This window comes from Pezoporus occidentalis, unplaced genomic scaffold (assembly GCF_034315485.1).
Source record: "Pezoporus occidentalis ecotype Australia unplaced genomic scaffold, CSIRO_AGI_Poc_V1 ctg66, whole genome shotgun sequence".
NCBI classification, from domain to species: domain Eukaryota; kingdom Metazoa; phylum Chordata; class Aves; order Psittaciformes; family Psittacidae; genus Pezoporus; species Pezoporus occidentalis.
Genome location: NW_026916009.1, coordinates 2199008 through 2220930, shown reverse-complemented (window position 1 = coordinate 2220930; position 21923 = coordinate 2199008). Strand labels below are relative to the sequence as shown.

General features: G+C 39.1%; 1 protein-coding gene across 1 annotated transcript in view; it reads left to right on the top strand.

Annotated features, from left to right (window-relative positions):
* The window catches only part of PPP1R1C (protein phosphatase 1 regulatory inhibitor subunit 1C), a 52820-nt gene that overhangs the window by 5206 nt on the left and 25691 nt on the right, over positions 1-21923 (top strand). The window contains 2 exon segments of the mRNA XM_062640726.1: positions 17396-17433; positions 19172-19232. Coding sequence (XP_062496710.1) covers positions 17396-17433; positions 19172-19232 — 99 coding nt within the window.

The following is a 21923-nucleotide window of genomic DNA, read 5'->3' as shown; positions in this document are numbered from 1 at the left end:
CATTTTTGTGGTATTCTGGTGTTCTGGATACAGACCCATCTGGAAACCAGAAGGCAGTAAAATGTCTTTGGACGTTTCAGAACCTCACGATAAATTCAGTTTGAGTTGTGCTGTACAAATATCTAAAATAGTTGTTTTCTTCTAAGTCTTCTCATCCACCCCTGATGTCTACTACACTTTGACAGGAATCTGTCTTCACTGATTTAAGTCAGGTCCATTGTGCTATAAAGTGTGGATAGAATATCTACTAAGGCTAAGTAATTTTAAACCCATGACTGCTACTCCAAAACTGTATGAAAAGTCTGCTTGGCTTCCTTACTTCCAAGGAGACAGTGCTAGACTACACTAAATGATTGACAGGCAGGTGGTAGATATGACTGAAGGAGTTAATATCCAGCCTAGTATCATTGACTGGTGCATTTTCTCATGTTCACTCTGGTTAGTACCATATCCAATTGCAAAGTCACAAAAGAGAAATTTGAATTGCAGCAGTAACAGTGGTTGCACTGGACAAAATGAGCTTGTGAAGCAGCATAAGTGAATAAACCCTTAACTCTTTCTGTAAGAAGTCCTCTGTAAAGTGTTCTTTGATGGGTTGTATGTCACATCGGAGCAGAGAAGCTAGCACTTGCAAACTCAGTCTAGTTATAATTAACTCTATTCTGCTCCACTTGCCGTCAATGGAGCTATATTTTCCTGAGCATCTGAGATTTGACTTCATAATATCTAATCAGTTTTACTTTTATTTGAAGTTATAAGACCCTTTTACTATCTGTGAAAGCAAATACAAATATTCATGGACAGAACTACAAAAATGTGCAGCGTCTCATCCTGTGCAGGATGCCTCCATGGGTTACCGGCGTAATCCATTTGTGTCCTGCTATAACCACAGTTGCTCCGTGTCTGTCCTTTATAAAAAAGAACAAAGCATATGCTTAGTTTTAAAGACACATTTAACTATTATGCTGCACAAGGACTTAATTCAAAAATTGCTAAAGCTCTCCTGCTTCCTCTTTTTCTTGTAATATCATTGAAACCAACAGAAACTGTGTGTAACCATACCCTGAAAGCAACCTTTTCTGCACTGCCATAATATACTGACAACCTCCTGTCACCTTATCAAGCATAGCAGAATAGATGTTAACATTTGTATAATCTGAAATGAAAGTCTGACCATGCTTTAAACTAGCAGAATATCATACTGCAACAGCTCAAGGAAAAGCTGGTGGCAATGTAGAGAAGTGATGGTTGGGAGAGGAAAACATGTCCGGCTGCTCAATTTTAATGCTATTAGGGCTTGCTTTGATCAGAAAACAATGCCAGTTTGGTTTGTCACAGGGCCATGCGATATCAAACAGTCCTGCAGGCAAAGGCTGTTCAACTTGTCGAAGTGTTCAGTCTTCTTGAAGTATTAGAATATGGGTAAACACTGGGATGAACTTTTGCATTTCTGAACTTTTAATGTATTTGGTGTTTCCAGCTCTCCTTTGTGCTCGGTTGCCTGTTTTGGCTTCCTTGCTTGTAATGTAAATGTTACTTGGTCGCTGGAAATAAGAAAAACATAGCAATGTGTTTTGATAACTGCTGCCTTTTTTTGCATTCTGCAAATCTCATTTCAAGGCAGCAAGGGTATATTGTCACTGCAAAAGCAATATAAAACATGTATTCCAAGTACAACTCAGCATGTCTCAGTTTTCTGAAGGCTGGAAATAATAACTTAAAGATAAGCAAGCTGTACGTGTTTCCAGTCAAGGAACTTGCTTGCAGCTTGTCTTTATTCACTAGCAGTTTTTCTGTCTTGTTCCCAGCTGATTTGCTGTTGTTCCGAGAGGAATTCATGCCTTTCAGCTTACTGCCATTGCCTAGAAGTTTGCTCTGAGCAGCCTCAACATTTAGTGCAGAGACAAACGACGCAGCCAGATTGGTAGTGGGAGCAAAAACTGTCCTTATACCTGTGACGATCCCATGACAACCCAAAGCAGATCAGAGTTTGGGGGTTTTTAAATGCTAAATTGGATCTAGACTTTCCCTGTACAATAGTGACCACATGTAGATGTGTTTTTCTAATGATGCAAACTCTACCAGCTCCCCATTCTTGAGGGGATAAATGTGACATGCTTTACCCAACATTAATGTTTGTGACTAATATTTGTTAGATTATGTTTCTAGGTGATTGAATGTGTTTGGTTTATATCTAATGGTCACCTTTTTTTTTTCTCACAAGACAAAATAAACTGGGATCAAAAAAGACCTACTAAGTAGGAGGCAGCTGTTTCTGGGCATTGTAAAGTAGTTCTGCTACAATTTCTCAGGCAAAAGTCTCATTGAAACTTGAATCAGCAGAGAGCTCTTGGTCTCACAGTTCATGAAAACTGATATGTTTTTCAAAAGCTTGAGATTCTGTTAGAACACAGTGCTTACTTTGGTTCAGGAAATAGAGAGTAAGCCAAACAGCAGCTGTTTCCAATTGCAAACTTAGGCTTCTAATGTGGTAATAAAGCATTCAGAAAAGCAGCACATTAATAAAATCTGTCATTAGCTGTATTTTTTTGTGTCAAGCTAGTTGGCTTTTCTATATGCTGTGGATACCATTTAAGTGTGCTGTCTGTTTTTATTTCAGTCTGGGAGTTTGAGGGGTTATGGCAATAAGCAGTGAAAAGTTTTGCATCCCCTCACACCACAGGACTTCTACAGCTCAGTGTACGTTATCAATGGCACCAGCATGCTCAGAGATCAGGTACTGTTTGTCAGGACAGCGAGGACCTTCATGTTCTTTCAGCCTGTGCTGGAAAGGACTATCTGACACTGAAACAATGAAATATATAAAACAAACATTGCATAAGACCTCTCTGGTATTAGGGATTGCAGAACAAAGATGAAAATGTCTGTCCTTGAAAATATCCTGCTGTTTGCATGCTGATGTCTGACTGCAAATGTTCAGTGGCAAGCTGCATCCTTTTTTATTACCTACATGCACTATGCTTGGACGCTCTTTCATTTGGGCTACTTTGAATTTATTCTGCAGTTCAAGTTGACACATGTCCTTGGGACAACCCATAGCATAAGTTCCTCACAAATATGCAGTATGAGTAAAGACTCCATGATGTGATCCATGAAAATAAAAAGTTCAGTGACTTTAAAAGAAAAAAAAAAAAGGAAGGAAAACGTCAGGAAACTGTGCTTGAGCTGTTTATAGCACAGCCCAGGAGCGACAGCTCACAGGTTCCAAACAGAAACATTTGATTAAAAAAGGAAAAAAAAAATTTCCTTAGTGTATTTCAGTAAAATGGTTCATTTTCATGAGGGGGTGAGGATTTTATACGCCATTGCCATCACCTGCCGAAAAAAGCTGTCATGCTCCCTGCGGTATGGTAAAGGAAACAAGCCAGAGGACAAGGCTTGGGTTGGCTGGGATGAACCAGTCACTTGCTGTGCCTATCTGAAAAGGTATCACCTAAGCAGACAGATGCATTTTTGCTGTTTTCTGAGGTCATGAACACATTACCTCACAAATAGAAACATTCCCTGGGAGCATTTTAGTCATTGTGTAAAACACACAATGTGAAACAGTAGCGAACGCATACTATTTGTTACGCGGTCCAGGTAGAGTCTGGACTGTCTCTTTAGTCAGTCAGTAATGCTGTAATGAGGAAAGGGGTCCCAAAACTACTCAGAGAAAGTCAAAACAAAAAGCTGTTCTGCGTGGTCTGGTCAAAATTAACTTTTCTTCGGGTTTTGTGTTTATTTTTATCCATGCTTTCTCCATTTTCAGTGTTTTAACAGCAACTGCGAGGTACATTTTACATAACACACAGTCCTTATGAGCTTGGTGGTTTCTCCTGACTATGGTCTAGTTGGCTGAAGTGACTGAATTCAGTCAAAACAAGGATGAGTCCCCTTGTTCGCTGGAGCCTGCCTTCCCTCTGTGAGACAGGGGAGCATAGGAGGCAAACACCACCTGAGAAAGCTCCGGTATGTGGAAAGGCCTGAGCTAGCCCAGCAGACTGGAAACAGAGGTTGGATAGTCACAAGCAGGACCCAGATTTGTGGCCTAGATCAGAGAAGGGGTGCAGCTGAGAGGGCGTGAAGCCGAACCCGTAAGTTTTTCTTGCTCCCGCTATGGGTGGAATTGTATTAATACGTTTACCACATTTCGGCTTTAAATCCCCAACAGTGAATTGATGTACTTTTTCATTTATCAGTGCAGCTAAGCTCCTAATGTGTACCATGACATTACTTGTTCCTCTTGCTCCCCGCCTCCTGCTGGGTTTGTGTTGGAAGGGTCAATGTCCATGGAACTATCTGAAAGTGAAGGAGGTATTTTTAGAGTTGAACCTCGTACTTGTCATCTGTTTTCCTCATTCCTTATACAAAAGCACCATAGAAACAGCCTTCTTCCACCCCAGGAGATTATTTGCAAATCATTTTTAATATATATGGCTTCATGCTACAGATCTCCAGCTGCCTGATTATTCACCGTCAGGACTAATAAGATTTCGGAATGTTTACCTCTGTTATCACCTCTGAGCGTATTAACATGACATAGGGTTATGCCATGGGTAAGAGAATAGCAGTGTGCACAAGTACTTAACCTGGTAAGTTAATTGGACAGGTTCTAACTTCATTGCATTCATAAGGCTTAACATTTTGCTAGACAAACCCTAACAGACGTACACTGTGCCAAATAGTTGCAGAAACAGAATGATTAGGGTTGGAAAGGACCTCAAGATCATCTAGTTCCCAACCCCCTGCCATTGGCAGGGATGCTTCACACCAAACCATTATAGATCTCAAATAGTTTGCTCTGGTGAGAATTCTAAATAGATGGTGGATTTTCTATTTAAAAAATTTAATGCATAGGTGTAGTTAACTACTTCTATTCAAAGTACTTAAGCAGTATTTAATACAGCTACATGAGTATAAAATTTAGGGGGTCGGGAGCATTTTAAAAGAAAAGCAAATGTTTGGCTCAAAATACATCCAGTTTAGCCTGTGGCAAATATTCTGTTTGTATTCTGAGTGCTTTTTAAAAATAGTAAATAATTTTAAAGGCTACTTGAAATTAAACATTGTAAGACAAAATATTTTGAATAAGGATGTCAAAGTAGTTTGTTTTGAGATACTTCAATAATGTGATAATACTGATATTTTATTTTTTTTTTTAACCTCAGGTAATAAACTAAAATCCATTAATGAATGTTTGAGGCTTTGTGAGGGGGGAAAGAAACAACCCAGGCTTTGTCTGACCTCAACTATTTAGTACTTAATGCAGCACTCATTTGCTATGGTGACGTGTGCGAAATAAATAGATAATGCAGACAGATGAGAGAGAATCCAGCTTTTAGCACTAACCTCATTATGTTCAGAATATTGGGAAGGGGTTGCACTTAAAGCATCAATCAAGATAGCCCCATTTATTGAGCTTTCATAAATAAAATTTAACTCTTTATACGGAGTAACTAAAATTAAAGCTTCCCCTCAAAATACACAGAAAGCAGGAATTTCATGAGTTAGGAATAAATGCTAGCAGACATTCTAAACGAAACAAAGCTACCAATCATGGAAGGGTTTTTTTCCAACTACACAAGGTTGCAGAAATTCAGAGAGTGCAGGGAGGTGCAGAGTTTAGCTTTGCTCAGCCGTGAGTCTGAGCTGTGTCACCAGCTGGTGGAAACGAGATCAGCTGGACAAGCAAAGTCTCTTTTTACTGAAACCAAAGCACTTTTAGGGTAGAATTCAACTATATGTTTATTGGAAGGAGCTCTGTTTCTCTGTTTTCTCCTTCTCCCCCTCAAAATGCTATTCATGTGTCTGTATATGAAATCATCACTTCTAATATTTTTCTCAAACAGCTCCACTGGAGCACCAAGAGTATATCATACTAGAATGAAGCACGAAGTTACATGCTCACTCCTTGCTTATGTTTTCCACAAGATACCTGGAATGCAGATGTACCACAGAGAATTAATGCCTTGGCATTATTCACCTTGTGGAACCAAACCACACTTGCAGATTTACCAGTGCTGAGTAGACGAATGTGCATTTTAAAGGTCATGTTTTTCACCTGAGGCCACGTTCTTTGTTCTGATGAGACAAGCAGAGAAGAGTCATACTGGGCAGAAAATGAGCTTGAGCAAGGCAGATAAAAAGTTCAATAAAGCAGTGAACTCTACTGCATCCTACAGTACTGCTTCTCCTGGTACTGAGACATCCCATAGCCTAAACATTTCAGTACTGAGCCACTCAGTGGCTTGTGGTGACAGTATTCCCTTCAAGTCTTTTGGAAATTCCCTGCCATGGCTGTTCTCAGGCAGTGACAGAAAGCATAGAAGATATGAATGAACTTTCCTGCTCTTTCTTTGATCACCACCAGCAGTAGCACCTCCGGAATCAGCTACCCTGTAGCTGCAGCACTTGCTCCACCTTATCCGTATTAGGATCTGCAGGACAGCTACAGAATCAGGGAGGAATTTAACCTACAAGCCTGGCTGCTCTGAATGCAACATGTTTGTATTACTAAATGCTACCTTATAATCTTTTCTCTTTGAAGTGAAATTATGCTGGTGAACTAAGAAATGATTGGGAGTAGGAGGGAAAAAAGAAATTTCCTTTTAAAGAATTGTGTTTCAGAAGATTTTTGATCCAGATCAACATTAGGTTTTTACTGTCTGTTTTTGAAATACAGTAAGCAGACAGCATGGTTGTAATTGTTTAGAAATGTGCTTTCAAGCCTCCTAAAATGCTGATGCTAGTGCATGACTTGCTTAGGCTTTAATGTGTAAGGCACACCTCGTGGGAGGGTGTGGAGCAGCTCATTCCACAGGAATCACAGCGAGGTGTTTCTCATTGTGACTTTACAGATGGATTTGTATAAAACAGCACTCTGGGTCCCCTCTGTCTCTGGTATTTAGTGGGGTTAGCAGAAATTCTGGAAAAAGCCTTTGGAAATTACAGCTGACTTTGAGTTAACAGTGATTGCCCTATCTTTTCTATCCCACCTAGTCATGCTGTTGGTGAGAATGAGATTGGGAACCTAATTTTGCTGACTCTTTGAAAGCTTAGAAAGCCAAGCCATCAATGAAAGAAACAAAACTGGTAGTTGCATCTTCTTCCTGCAAAAAAGAGTTATAAACCCCAAGAAGTACTATTATTAATAGCTCACTTGATTCACACATAAAACTGTACACATATGCTAGGACCTTTAATACATGTACATTCTAATCACAAACAAGCCACAAGCAGTTGGCCAGGACTAGCTTTACAACACATTCTGACTGAAATCCTTGAGGTATTATTCCAAAAGGAAGGAAACTGCAAAGGCAGCAATAATAATTGCTGGTTAAGGAAGAGTTTTATTGTTTTGTATTTGTTTTCTTCTCCCCTGATAAATGTCACTTTCCAGAATGTGCAATACACAACTGCTCAGGTGTGATATAGTTTTTAGCGGCTTTATGAGCTATAGCATGTTAAGAAATGTTTGACTTTTTCAGTTTTGGATGCTGTTTCTGGGTTTTATTTTCGAATAAATTTATTTTAGAGCAATGGTTCAGCTCACAACTGGGAAAGGAACTGCTTGCAGTGATAGCTATTGCAGCTGTAACTCCAATACAAAGGTTGCAGTCAGTGGGTCAATTCTGAGCCATTTTCCTTCTCAATTGATTCCTGCATATGAAGCTATCAGGAAAGGGTTTAAATGTTTATCAGAGGATTGGCTAGTAGTATGTTTCTGGTAACCATAGATTTTTCTTCATGATCATTGCCTTCGCTGTGTTTTGATCTTCAGCCTCTTCAGTATGTCCCTTGAAGACAAACTGAACACAAAACAAGCAAGGAGCTGGGAAGTAACACATTACTAATACTACTCAGTATTACTGATGAATTCACAACTCTGGGTAACTGTCTTCTCAAGGTACATAGCTTCCTTCTGTATTTGAAAATACTCAATGAACACAGTAAGTCTTTTACACAAAATGATACATTGTTTTGACTGAGTCTATTGACAAAGTAATTACAAACTACTTGGGAAGGTTTTGTCTACAAGCTTTGGAAATGTTTGGTAAAGCAGTAGCCATTATTTGCAAACATATAGTAGTCTGGCAGTATGTTTTGCTTGGGCACATTCATTTCAGAGGTACGTTTTTTCTTTTTGAACCTCTTTTTCTAAGTATTTGCTGACAGTCACTCAACAGCTCTGGCTCTCCTCTAATCTCTCAAAAGCTGTCTTCATCTCCACTGACCTTTTTTAAGTCCAGGTTGGACAAAGCCTTGGGTGACATGGTTTAGTGTGAGGTATCCCTGCCCATGGCAGGAGGGTTGGAACTAGATGATCTTAAGGTCCTTTCCAACCCTAACTATTCCATGAGCCTGTGATTCTATGACCTCCTAATTCCTTTCTGCGAGTCTTTTCTTTCCCTGTCAGGTTTCAGGACAGGTGATGTTACCCTGTGAATGTGGAAACTGCCCTTACTCTTTGCAGAAGAGATATAATCTTTATTGACGTCTGCTTTTGTGTCATAGTAGATTCTGTGTCAGTGTAACCTTGCAATGAGGTGAGTTCTCCTGCACAGTTGGACAAACTTTAAGACACCACATTGCGTTTTAGGTCAACTTTCAGTCCTTGTCTTTTGCCTTGTGCCATACCTCTGTGAAAAATTTATTTTTCCAAGGTCTTCTTCTAGCTTGACTGGCCCTCCAGCACCACCTAGGGCACCCAGAAATGCTTGCTATCAGGTTCCTCTTCTGCCTCATGCCAGAAAAATCAGTCTTTACTTTTTTTACCTGGTTTACTTTTATTCGCTTCAAGAATAAGGAAATTTTTCTTATGTATATTTCAATTGTAAAGAGAGATTTGAATTTTTCCTAAATAGGTGTGCATAAAAGAGAGTCATATATAGGTTATCACATACCTTTAAAGTCTTACTTTGCACGTTTTGAGACTTGAGTTTATTACCATCAACTTCTCAATAAGCCAAGGATTTTAGATTTCACATCACTTATCTCACCAGTTTTCTTCAGTTTTCTCACTTATTTTTACTTAGGTAAGCCAATTAACCTGTAATTTCAAAGATGCCATGAATATGAATGTAACTGTCATTACTCAGTTTAGTTCATGAGCAAGAGTTCTTATTAAGCACTGGCTGGAGTTCTTTCCCAGCTGTACTAACCCCAGCACTAGTTCATTAAATCTCTACAAAGTTCTGTTTTGCCTGCTCTGTTTTGCCAGTGCAGACCACAGGTTTGCCACAGGATTTGAACTGTGTTGAACTTGGGTGCTGGACTCATTTTGTCTGGAGCACTGCTCAGATCCCTGTAACACCCAGCCGAGCTGGGCACTGACAGAGCTCGTTTTTGTGGAGGGCTGGAGTGTAATAGGAAGTGCAGGTTTGTGATTAACCTTAACTTTGTTGTGCTGGAAAAGGAAAGAAGAACTTTACTGTTAACTAAATGGTATTCTTTGGAAAGGAGCTAATTTAAGAGTGGTTTTAAGCAATATAGAGGCAGTTCCTGATCTGGAGTTTCTGCACACAGTGACACCCTGTGGTCTTGGCGGAGGTTCCTCCTGTCTCTGATGCTGAGTCCACACTGGTCAGCTGCAGATTGCATAAAAAGTTTAGCTCAGAGTCATTCCTGGTAATCCAGTAAGAGATTTAAATTGGGTCCAGAAAATGTCTCATCTGAGAGATCAAAGGCAAAAAAGACTTTTACTTACCTCCTTATGGCTCCTCTTATTTAGTAAGTTGTTTTTTGAAAGTTGTTTCCATTTCCTTCAGCAAAGAGGAGTTTGTGCTTCTTACAAAGCAACTAGAAGAAAGCAACTAGAAGAAAGCAACTTCAAGCCTACCACTGTTTATATTGTGACTTAAAGTCAATCTTTCCATTAGTTACCCAAACAATGTTAATTTCTAGTGTATTTCTGTCTTGGTTGATTACTTTCTCTGGGAAGACCTGCCAAGTCTGTAATTGTCCCCATCGGAAGGATGAAGGAGTTACCATCAGGAAGGTCTGCTCCATGTTCCTTGCTCACCTGGACCTCTTGTAGAGCAGGCCTACAGAACAGGGCCTCCTGTGCTAAGGGGAGAAGAAACTTCTGCATGGAGTAATTTTTCATGACAGGTTTTTCCATTAAGCCTGTTTTGTGCTCTGCCATTCAAAGCCAGGATGGTATCCGAAAATGCCTTACAGAGCTTGCAGTAGCTGGAAGACCACAGAGGTCTTACTTGGCAGAAGTGTAACTCCAAGAAGTCAGACAGGGCAACCCAGTGCTTATTAATAAGAAGGGAGGAAAAGAATTAAATTTGAATTCTCTTCCAATGTATATTTTGAGAAGCAGTATTTGATTTGTGGGACTTATTTAGAATTTGTTGTATATTTAACAGGCATCATAGGAATGAAGAATGACAAGTTGGAAACAAAGTGCTTAAGAGAGGGATAATTTTTTGTGCTTGTAATAATTCATGACTGCTCTGTGGTGAGGCTGCAGACCTGATTCATCACTGTTATATTCTAGTTTAATGCCAGTGAAAGTAGACTGATTTCCATGAGTCTGGCATGAAACTGAAATAACAAGGTGGTGAATCAGGCACTATAACTCCCTTCTGAGATTCGTATGATATAAACAAATACATTTAGACTCACATTTGAGGTCTGTAATGTCTCCAGTTTCTTCCAAACCAGATTATAGTCTCAGAATGTATGTTTTAAAGACATTTTGATCTGTGTATTTTATGAAAGGTGGTTTTATTTCATATTCTCATAGCTGTGCAGTTGAAAGTGAGTCCTTGGGTACTGTCTGTATGATGTTCAGAGAAATAGATGCTGTTTGGATCAAATGCTGTTGTGTGTGCTGGGAGGAAGATGATGATCATTCTTTTCATTTAGAGGCTGACTTTGAGCACCATTAAAAAAGATTTGATCTAACAAAGGAGATTGCTGCCCCTAATCTCAGTGCTAGCAATGGCTACTTGAATATTGAAGGTGGGAAATACAAAGCTATGTAAATATAAATGGGTTAATTTACCTGGAAAGAAAGTTGTAGATGTCCAAGCAGCTGATTTATCCGGCCTGTGGCATTTTATCAACTGGCATTTTATCAGCTACAAAGGGCTGGTTACAGTCAAGAGCTAGCTGGGAAAAGCTACCCTATGATCTCTAAAGCAGAGTGACAGAGGCTTCTTTGTGATGGTGCTGCCAGGGTAATGTGGGGCCTTTCCCATACTATAACTTAACTGCATACACCTAACAGAACAAGCATGCAAATGCTTGTGTATATAGCAAATTCCTCTTTCCCTATGTAATTATTAATATTTCTTATACAAATCTTGTTATTAGTGTTCCCTAAAGGGCCAGAGAGTAATTTAGATGCTGAATAGTGTGTGAGATGCAGCAGAGCCACAACGTATGCACTCTTTTCTCAGCACTTGACTGAGGAGGGGAGCAGACCTTCCAGCTGTGTTTACCGCAGCAGCCAGGATACTGGAGTTTAATGAGGTGCTTTTGCAATGTGAAGATTTTCAGAAGCATATACTCACACCAGGAGGGCTTACCAGGATATTTCTTCTGTAATGAAATGTAATTACATCTATACCCATAGTTAAGTTTGCATTGATAGATACAGGAAAATGAAAACCAGTAAGCAAACCTCAAGTAATTAACTACATAAACATTTTTTATGTTTGCCTTTTTGGACTTCTTTTCTTATGTCAGTGGTTTAGCAGAAAGCAATGAGAAGCTAGCTGATCTGCCAATGTGTGCTTAGAACTCTGGCAAAAGCAAAGCATTAAACATTGTTCGATCTTAAGTTTCTGGAGGAAAAGAAAAGTAGTTTTGATAGCAGAGAAAACCAAATAACATTATGCCAGTCAATTCCTAAATCAGATTTCAATGAGCTTGTTTTACAAATGCCAATGGCAAATACAAATGGTGATGGTCAAATGTCAGTAAGGCAAGCTGGTAGCTTAAAAAATTTCCTTATTTTACTGATGAAGAAATCAAAATGTGAAATAACTGAAACCAGATTTTCAGAAAATTTGGAAAATAATCCATTTCTTTTCTTAGTTCCTTAAATTGTGTGGGTCTGTGCTACTTAAATGTAAAGTTTTGAAACAGGTGATCTGCCGTGATGCACAATTAGCACACACACAGCAAGGCTGTGAGCAGAGCTCTGCCGCCTGCTCCCCAAGCGCACAAGCATCCCCCAATATGCAGCAGGAGGAGAGAGTCACCCTCCTCTTCATGACAGAAGGTGGTTAAGTGGAGCCAGGAAAATGGTTTTCCTTTTCTAAATGTGCCGCCATTGAGCATGCTGATCCAAAGTCAGTAACTGATTAACTTTTTTCACAATTTTTGAGAGAGAAAGCTTTGGTCACGGACATAGTACTGGAGAGATATCATCAAAATTAATGAAATGAAGCTGGCTGAACTATTCCATACCAACAGCATTCTCTGATTTCTCTCTCTCTCTAGCTTAGGGTGTCCTGCTCTAAATGCACCTACTTTGCTGTCTCCTGTGACACTGTTTATACAGGGGTGGGCAGGATTATGAAAAAGCTCCAGACTAACTAATGTTCTTAAAGTCTCTCTTCAGTCTCATTTCTTTCGGATTCAAACAATTCTTGTTTAAATCAAAATCTTTCTTTAACTAAAAGCTGTTCTAGGTATGCAGCTCATGGGTTATTTCCATTATCTGAGCAATTTAAGAGTATTGTATTTGTAATTTTTAAGTGAAAATTTAGACACTATGACAAAAACTAGCCAAATCCAAAGCCCTATCAGCCCCCTGTGATTTTTATCTGAAACTTCTCAGCTTTGTTTTCCAAGGAAAATTCCAGACTCTCTACAAGCTTTCTCCAACAATTATACCACCCTCTTACTGAGTTCCCTTTGTGTAAAAGCCGGCCTCTCTGACCTGTTCTGTTCCTCCAGTGCCTGACTGAAACCCTACAGAAAAGGCTTTTATTAGCTCTTGCCAAGAGGAAAGAAAGCAGGGTACTTAGCTGGATGAGATAAGCCTTTGCCGGATGAGTCCACTGCCCATGGGTGATATCAGAGGCCAAGTCTTTTAAAATAGGTCACCTCTTGCCCTGTGTAACTGCAACAAGTGCATTAACATTATCCAGTGGGAGAAGAGGCAGATGAATTTTGATCTTACTCTAAAACAACCACAAGGCTTCCCCCAGAATGGCCATGCCATTTGTACAACAGTAGAGAGTCACAGAAAAAGCTACCAGCAACATCTAGTGGTTGTCATCCTGGCCATGACTAGTCTTCTTCCACTTGATTCCTTTCTGACCTCATATAATGACACCTTTGGGGTTGCAAGGCTTATTATATCAGCTTGGCTGAGCGGATGTGCTAATAACTATTCAGAAGAGCTCTGCTACCAAGAGCACTTGGGAGAAAAATCCCTTGGTGTTTCCTCTCTATTTCAGCAATAAAGCCAGGACAAATCTTGCAGGTCTCCCTGCAACAGAGTGAGATTTTGTCATGAGTAAAGAATAATGCTTAAACCTCTATGCTGCAAGGGGCTCTGTGCAACCTCTGGACCTTCAGAAATGCCTCTCCTGAAAGAAATAAGGCTTCATTTCAGGAAGTCTCTGTACATATCTGGACTGATGGAAATAACCTTTATATTGAAGCATTCATTGATGAACATGGGTGGTTTCTCTTCCTGAGAACACTGACTAAAGCCTGAAACCCTGTTTGTTTTGCCAGATCCTACTCCAGTCTACACGAGGTAATGTTCACACTAGCCTCAGACACTATTCACGCAACACAGGTGAAAGTCCTCAACTGCTTTTTCCTCAGCACAGGTGTAAAAAACCTCTAAACAGAGCTCCAGTCTTATTTTTACATTCCTCAACTTTCCAGTCACTTGGTTATGTACAAATCTGTGCTCTCAGCTCTTCATATCATTTCTATTATACCACTTCAAAAGAAAAACACAAGAACTGTCAAGAAATTACTTCAGTAATTAGATTCCTGTTAGCTAACTAGAGCAGCCAAGTATAAATTACACTGGAAAAAAGTATGTGTTGAGATTTGGAATATAAGACAGCTGTATTGTGTTCTGTGAGCAATGATATGGTCTGTGGGGGAGGAAAATAGAGCACCACTAAAGTCTTCTTCCCTCCTGGCCCCCAAAAGACAGCAAACCTGTAGGGAGAAGTTTTCTACTAAGAGCTTTGGTTTTGTTTCATGTAAGAGAGAAATAGCTGATCACTTGAATTCATTCTTATTGAATTACCTAGTTATAAACATGATAAGCAAATTTCTCATTCTGTATAATTATGACTTTTTTTGTGAGCAGAATCCTGACTGCACATTAGTCAATGGAACCAAAGGATGCTGAGATAGCAGGGATTTCATTCTCTCCTGTGAATCAAGTGATATCACAGTATGATAATTGTTATTTAGTTTCTGATTATTTTGTCACCCCTCTAAAGAGGAATTTATGCCCAAAGAGTTCAGCTTCTAACTGTCAATGGATCTGAGAGGGAAATGAATTGCTTTTTTAACTTCTTTAGGTGGACACGTCATGTACCTAATTGATGATGTTCTTTCTTACCTTGTGTCTTCCATTCTCATTGCAAATTCTGTTATCACTGAGATTTTTTACATGGAATCTCTTGATGCCAGAACTGTTGCAGTGAGTGCATCAATTCCCGCATGTATTGACTCACAAAAGGACACTTTGTTGCACACGCTTTCATTAATGTATTTAGACAGCTTTCAAATCGTTACAATTTACACTGGAAAAACACTATTTGTCTAAGGAAAATGTTCACACAACTATTAATGTAATCCCTCAGTTAGACCAGGATGGCTTTAAGTATATCCTCAGGCAGAGACCTCTTGACTGAACTCCAGCCCACACTGCACTCCAGTTCTGCTGTCACCACTGAATTCCCCCTTTTATTTCTGCTGCAACTCCATTACCCCCATCTCTCAGTGCTACCTCAGCTACACACAAGCACTTCTATCTTCTTTCCATGTACCCCACGTCTTTCATCTTTTCTTCCTCCTCTACACAAAGATTTTTTATTTTCTACTCTCTGCCTCAGTCTGTGGCACTCGGGAATCTCAGCTTCCCTTGTTCCCATTCCTTGTCACCACTCCTTAAAATCTATACCCTCCATTGAGTTTTATCCATCAAAATGCCTGTCAAAAATAAGTATGCAATGGTCTTTCTGTCCTCAAAAATTAACGCACGTCAAAATGCACTATTCACCAAACTGCATCTCCAACCAGCTCTACCTTTCACTTCATCTCACAACTCACTTGAAACACTTCCTGTCTGCTGCTTCAAGTTTGTCTCTTTTGCTCCTCTAGGTTTTTTTTTCAATTTTCTCTTTACTGGATTTGAAAAACTGTATTTAATATGATTTTGTAGGTCATTCTTAATTTTCCATGTTGTCTGATGCTATCCACTGGCACTATTTGCCCTTTGGATATGAATGATTTCTCTAACTTCATACAGCACAAGTTCTTGTTCAAAAAGTTGTCTGTCATATGAGGGATGCTACATGAAAGGAAAGGCTGGAGGCTTTCCAGTTCTGTTAGGTGTAATGTCACCGCACTAAGGACACTAAATGTGCAAATCAAAAGGGTTGGAGTTGTGCACATCCTTAGGAACAAGACCTGAAATCTGACAAGTCTTCTGATTGCAGTTTTTGTTCATTATACAAGCGTCAGCTTGGACTTACAAAACATATTTTTCATTTGGGCAATTTTGGAGTTTCAGGAAGGAATGGGACATAACTCACTTTTCATTGTTCTCTGCTGCAGGTTCCTGACTTTCTCAAATTTCAGCCTCCAAACTAAATCCTGAGCTAAAAACAATCCAGTATTGAATCACTGAAGCCCGTGTCTGTTTGGTACACAACTAATAAGAAAGATTACAAGAACAGAAGTAATAACCCACTTAGCAAGCCTAACTTCATACCCCAAAGTGCTTTACAAGGTGCATAGACACTGCTATATTTAAATAGGCACTGCTATACTTATTTACAGGTAGGGAAGTCAAGGAAGAGATTAGTCACCTTACCAAAGTTCATACAAATGTCAATGGCAGGAACTCGCCTCCTGATTGTCCTAATTCTGTATCTGTGGGACCATGCTTTAGTAATCAGCACTGTTTCCAGCTACACTTTAAACTTTTAGTATAAGTCTTTTGAATGTCTTTCATATAAAGGTAACGGGAAATATATACACTGAAAAAAATCAGTAAGTCAATTAATATTTGCAAGATGCACAGATACAATGGTAAAGAATACAATAGAAAATGCAATCCGTCTGTCTGGACTGACTCGTCCCTTCACACACAGCCCAGTACAAGCAGCCAATATCTAGAGAACAAGTTAGATAAAATTATATTGTCTAGACCTAATTCTTCCCTCAGACCTACATTTTCGGATCTGCCACACCCCAGTGGAAACTGCACAGAGATATCTCCAAGTGGAAAGTTTCAGAAGGGGTGTTGGTACAGTGAGAGATTGACATCTCTGTGTTTAAAGGCATCTTCTTTAGAGCTCTAAACTACTGCACATCAAAGATCTTACATGATCTTTATCAAGTATTTGGGACATCATCATTATAAAACAGACACCTTCTGGCCATTAACTACACCAAGACAACAACAGAAAAATAAGTGAATCTCATGCAAGAACTGGTTAAGTGCAATGGTTAGAAAGATCCTTGACCCTCCTCTGTTACATATGATTTTACTTTGCTGTTCAGACAGGTTCTCAGAGACACTTATTTTAATTAGAGATTTCTGCCATGCCTATAGTCCAAAGCAAATTAAGAGGAGAAAAGTAAGGAGTTTCAAGGAAAAAATTCATAACGTCATGAAATTTTTAAGACGATTGATTACTCTTTGTTAAGCTTCAGTCTGCTAATTTTACATATTACTGTAAGACACTCTTTACCACCAGTATTTGTATGCTAATAACTTAACTGAGATGAAATTATTATTTCAGTCCAGTAGAGATCATTGTAAGCTTCTTGCACACTATTTGGCAACCAAGTCTTTTCTGACCATAGAAGAAAGCACAGTCCCTGGACAAAACAGGAGGAAAACATATGCCCATGCCCATCAGTGAGCACAGAGTCCTGCTGAGAGCCTAGCCAAAGGACCTGCTGGTAGAGGCACTTCATCACTTGCTGTAGTTTGAAGACAAAAAATGGGAGTTAAGCGCTTTAGACACAGCGCTTATGTCTAAATGCTAATCAGGGCCTCTGGTTTTCTGAGACAGACAAAACCGAAAGAAAAGCTGTAAATCAAAGGAGTATTTTATAATTTACAATAGTTCTGTAGGGTTCAGGGCAGAGTCCCAAGGGTAGGTGTTGAGAAACATTTTGTACTAACTTTTTTTTTTCATGTCTTTTCTTCCACTAGAAAAACATGAGAAAAGAACAAATATCTCACAGGCAGAGGTAAGTGATGTTGTGGTTTTTTTTATTTAAACATATTTACTGTTGTAATAGGTCCATGGCTAAAACCCCTTTGAAACTCACTGATTTATCCTTGTTAATGTTTTCATTTGCATTGTCACACCATCTTTAGTAACACAGCCTTTTAGGAACCATCACTTTCAAGCCGGGGCTGTGTAAAGCTGTGTTGTGTCTCAGCTTGGCTGGCTTTCTCTTCTCCCTGTAGCAAGGAACTAGGAAAGGCAAATTTCCCTTCTGCCTTGCTTCCATGCCCTGGCAAATCACAGTAAATTTGGCCCAAGGTGACCCTGTCAGCTCACCTCATCCAGCATTGCTTTGGATCTGCAGATCACTGCTGGTCAACAAAAGCATTGCAAATTCCTCTCTTCCCATCATTTGCCAAGCCTGCAGCAGGAAGTGTATTGATGTTGCTTGCAGATGAGTTAAAAGTCAGCTCCTCTGATCTCATTTTCTAACCTCCCCTTACATAGTTCCTGCAATTACCTGATCTCTTTCTCCTTCACTCGTTGCTCAGAGAAACCGGCAGACCTTTAAATAGCAGTAGGAGGTATTGATTGGTTCAAATTTGGACTGCAATACAGACTTATAAAGATTTACTGGGTCTAGGATCAACAAACTATCCCACAGTGTTTATAAATAGTTTTCTCTTTCAAAAGAAGACAATATTTTATTTATAAATCTCATGGTTCCATCCCTTGTGATAAGGCAATAGTATTGGCCACTTCTGTGAAAGTGGTTTTCTTAAGAGCTGTCTCAAATGTTCCTTGAAGAAATAGATCTAATTTAAATTCACAGACTATATACCTGCCAAAGTATCCAGGGAAAAGGGAATTTTTAGCAAATATTTGGGAAAAGGCAACATCATTATGACCAAATACAAGTAGGAACTGATTATATGACAAAAGCCAAAACTTGCTCACGCACAGCCTTTTTAAACCTTTGTCTTAGAAAAAGCAGTTTGGACACCAATTTAACTGCTTTCATTTTGCAAAAGTTGCTCTGCCTTAGCACTAAAATGTATTCCAGTTAAGTTTTGCTAACTGTATATAGCTATAATTATACTACGATTACCATATGTTTAATTTTACTACCATTATTTTGGAATAATTTATCTTTCGTGCACAGATGCGATTTTGAGGCCAGAAAAAGTTTAACTATGTGTAAATATGCCTCTTAAATCAGGTCCAGTTAGACACTGATAGGTTGATGAAATTATTATTTTAGGAGTAATAGAAAACATTGGAAAAGTATAGGGGAGAGGTTGTCCATTTATTTATGTAAAAGATTACATGTTAATAGTTTCAGTACTACCTTATCCGTACATATAACCATTCATTACACCATATTTAATTGGAATATTGGTTAATGTAAATCTTGAAAATACATTAATATATGTAAAAGTTTATTTGACTGTTAAAAGCACAGGCTATCTTAATTTTATACTTAATGATATTTTTTTTTTAAGAGTGAAGGGTAATTTTCAGTACTATTGGATCTGTTTTGCCTGGAGCCATAAAGGTTGCCCATTAAACACATATTTTGCCTGTCTAATGAAAGTCATGAAAGCCTGGGAGTTGGCATCAATTTATGCACTATAATTTTCTTAGTAAGTTCTCAGATTGGTTCGTCCACCCTCTGAAAGACCCAGAGCTGCCATGAACATAAAACTCTCCCCATGCCCATCTCTTACTGCTTCTCTCTGTGTTTTGTCCCTCCCCAGTCCCAGACTGCCTCTCCCAAGCAGAGGAAGCAGAGCGTCTTCACCCCGCCTGCCCTCAAAGGTACTGTGCAGGTACTGTCTCTGCCTCTTGAGCCATGGTTCTGTGTGTTCTCTCACAAAGGAAGCAGCACAGCTGTGAGAGGTTCATGCTTAGCCATCGCTGTTTCGATGCTTTGAATTGACTATCTGCTGTTGACCATCTGCCTGATAATGACCATCCATTTACCTTCACCACAGAATCGTGCAGCAGTGCCAGTTTGATTTTTTTTTTATTTATCTATAAGCTTATTTTTGCAATCTTGATACTTTTATTAATTTGATGTAACCAATAGTTCAGTGTCAAACTTTGAAGAGAACTCCTTGAATACATAAGTTTTACCAATGCAGGCCCCTTACAGCTCTCTGTTTCCTATTTAAACCACTCCCATATATTCTGCTTCCCTTTCCAGGCAGCTGTGAAAAGCAAAATAGCCAATACTGTGGCCTGGGTATCTGATCATAGGAAGTGTGAAGCCAGCCTTTCTCGTGAAGATAAGGAGAAATGTGAAATCCCAATGAATGTTTAAAGGGCTTACGTGCTTTTCAGGGATGAATGTAAAAGCAGCAGGAATATTAGCTGGGATCAGAACAGCTAATTTTAGCAAGGCCCATATGACTCTGAACGGAGTTTGACTTGATGGTGTTTGCAGTGAAGCAAGATCTCTAGTGATTCACCCTCACTTCTGGCTGACACTTGTCAGTGCAGGATTTTTTTCAGACTGCAGACCACAGGCTATCCTGCCAGGTGTCTCTTGATAGATAACGAATATCCTCAATTTCCATTCCTTCTGCTTAACAGAATTTATTACCTGGCAAAAAAGGCAGGGTATCTGATTTGTATTGTCAAATACTGCTGCTATCATTAGGTAATTTACTGCATCAGCCAGTTCTATGTATCTCATTCTGTAGCTTCATTTCTCCAGTATTTAGCAACAGTTAAAACATCATTTAGGTGTTGCACAAGATTTAATGTTTGTCAAAATGGGTTAAAGTTTGAGTACTGGATATTAGAAATAATCTTATTACAGACAATTGTAATAATTTGTGGAATGAAAGAAGAAGCTTTGCATGGGTAGCAACAATGCCTGTTGATTTCACTGCTGTATTATTTTGCTGTACAAGCCTAAACTAAACATTGTGCAAATGAAGTGTAAAGAAGGTCCTTATATCTCCTCTATAAACTGCAGCCTGCTCAGTGTTACCTTTAATACCCTGATGAGACCTCGGGAAGCACCTGGCATAGCTTGCTTTTACATCAACTTAATTCCCAGGGAAGGGTAGGAAAGTATGTAATTCGAGATAGACCACAACTAGGATGAAATATCTTGTAAGCAGAACAAAGCAGAGCACAAAAGGCCTCTCCTCAATACTTTAACACCCTAAACTATGCAGTATTCCTACATACAGAGGTGAACACCTGGAAGTTGATAACCCTTCCTTGTAAACAGGCTGGATCGCTCCAGATTTCCCATACCGCAACTGTCATAAACACTATCCTTTTTATTTAAAAATTACTTGAAGTAGAAAAATTGTTATTCCTTCCTCTTCACTGTTATAAAAACATGAATTTTATTTTGTTTACACTAAGACATTAGGAGGCAAGTATGTAACAATGTGAAATACACAATGCTATTTGTGTATTGCATTGTTGAGAGATAGGGTTTCTGTAAAGATTTAAATTATTCCAGTTTTATAGCAGTTGAAGATACTGACATCCAGCAGTATCTTCAGAATAACATGCTTCATAATTGCACACTATTCCCACAGCTTTGCATGTGTTTATTTCTTGTGGGCTGTTTATCCGTCAGCATAATCGCAATATGGTATTCAACACGCAGTTAAAGAATGAGATTCTAGATGCTGAATCTCTTTTTTATGCCCCCTTTGGTTGCCCCATATTCTCCAGGGCTGTTGTTAATGGAAGGTAATCCAGTAACTTACATTCAAAGATGGAGATAATAAATCTCCATAAAACAGAGCTCATAGTAGAAAAGAGGGTCAAACATTTTCATTTGTTGATCACTCTGCCATTTTAGTAGTTTTTAGCTGCTGTTAACTGAAATTTCCCAGAAATAAGCCAAGCGCACAGGCGGGTGCAGAGCCCGGAAGCCGAGACAGCAGCTGTGTGGGGAGAGCTGTGAGGGAGATGAGGGACCATGGCACTTGATTTGCTCTATGTCTGCAGCAGAGAGGTGGTCAAGAGAAACCATGGGGAAATGATGCTTCAGCCTGACTCCAAATAGCTCTCGAGGTTACTATTTCTTCCTTGAACTGAAAAAAAAAAATTGCTGTACTTCTTGCAACTTCCATGAAATAGTTACAAAGCTGTACGAGAAAAAGTTTGCTGGTTTCATGAATTCATGGCTAGGCAAGGGAGAAACTGCAAGAGTAAATGGACCTGCATGTTGTGATAACAAACAAAATAGGAAATTAACACAGTTAAAAGGAGCAGAAACAACATCAGATAATAATGATGACTACAGTACTAGGGCTATAGTAATGTTACATGGAATATGCAAATACATGAAAATATATGAAATAAATGACAATGCAGTACTGCCAAGGTTTACATGTCATGGTAAATATATGCAGATCAACTTCTTAGTTAAATGTGAGCATATTTTTCCCCTTTGCCATAGCAGTCACCTAAATTGAAAGATAATGTTATTATCTAAGATTGACTCAAAATGTTTTCATTCCATCCTTACAATGG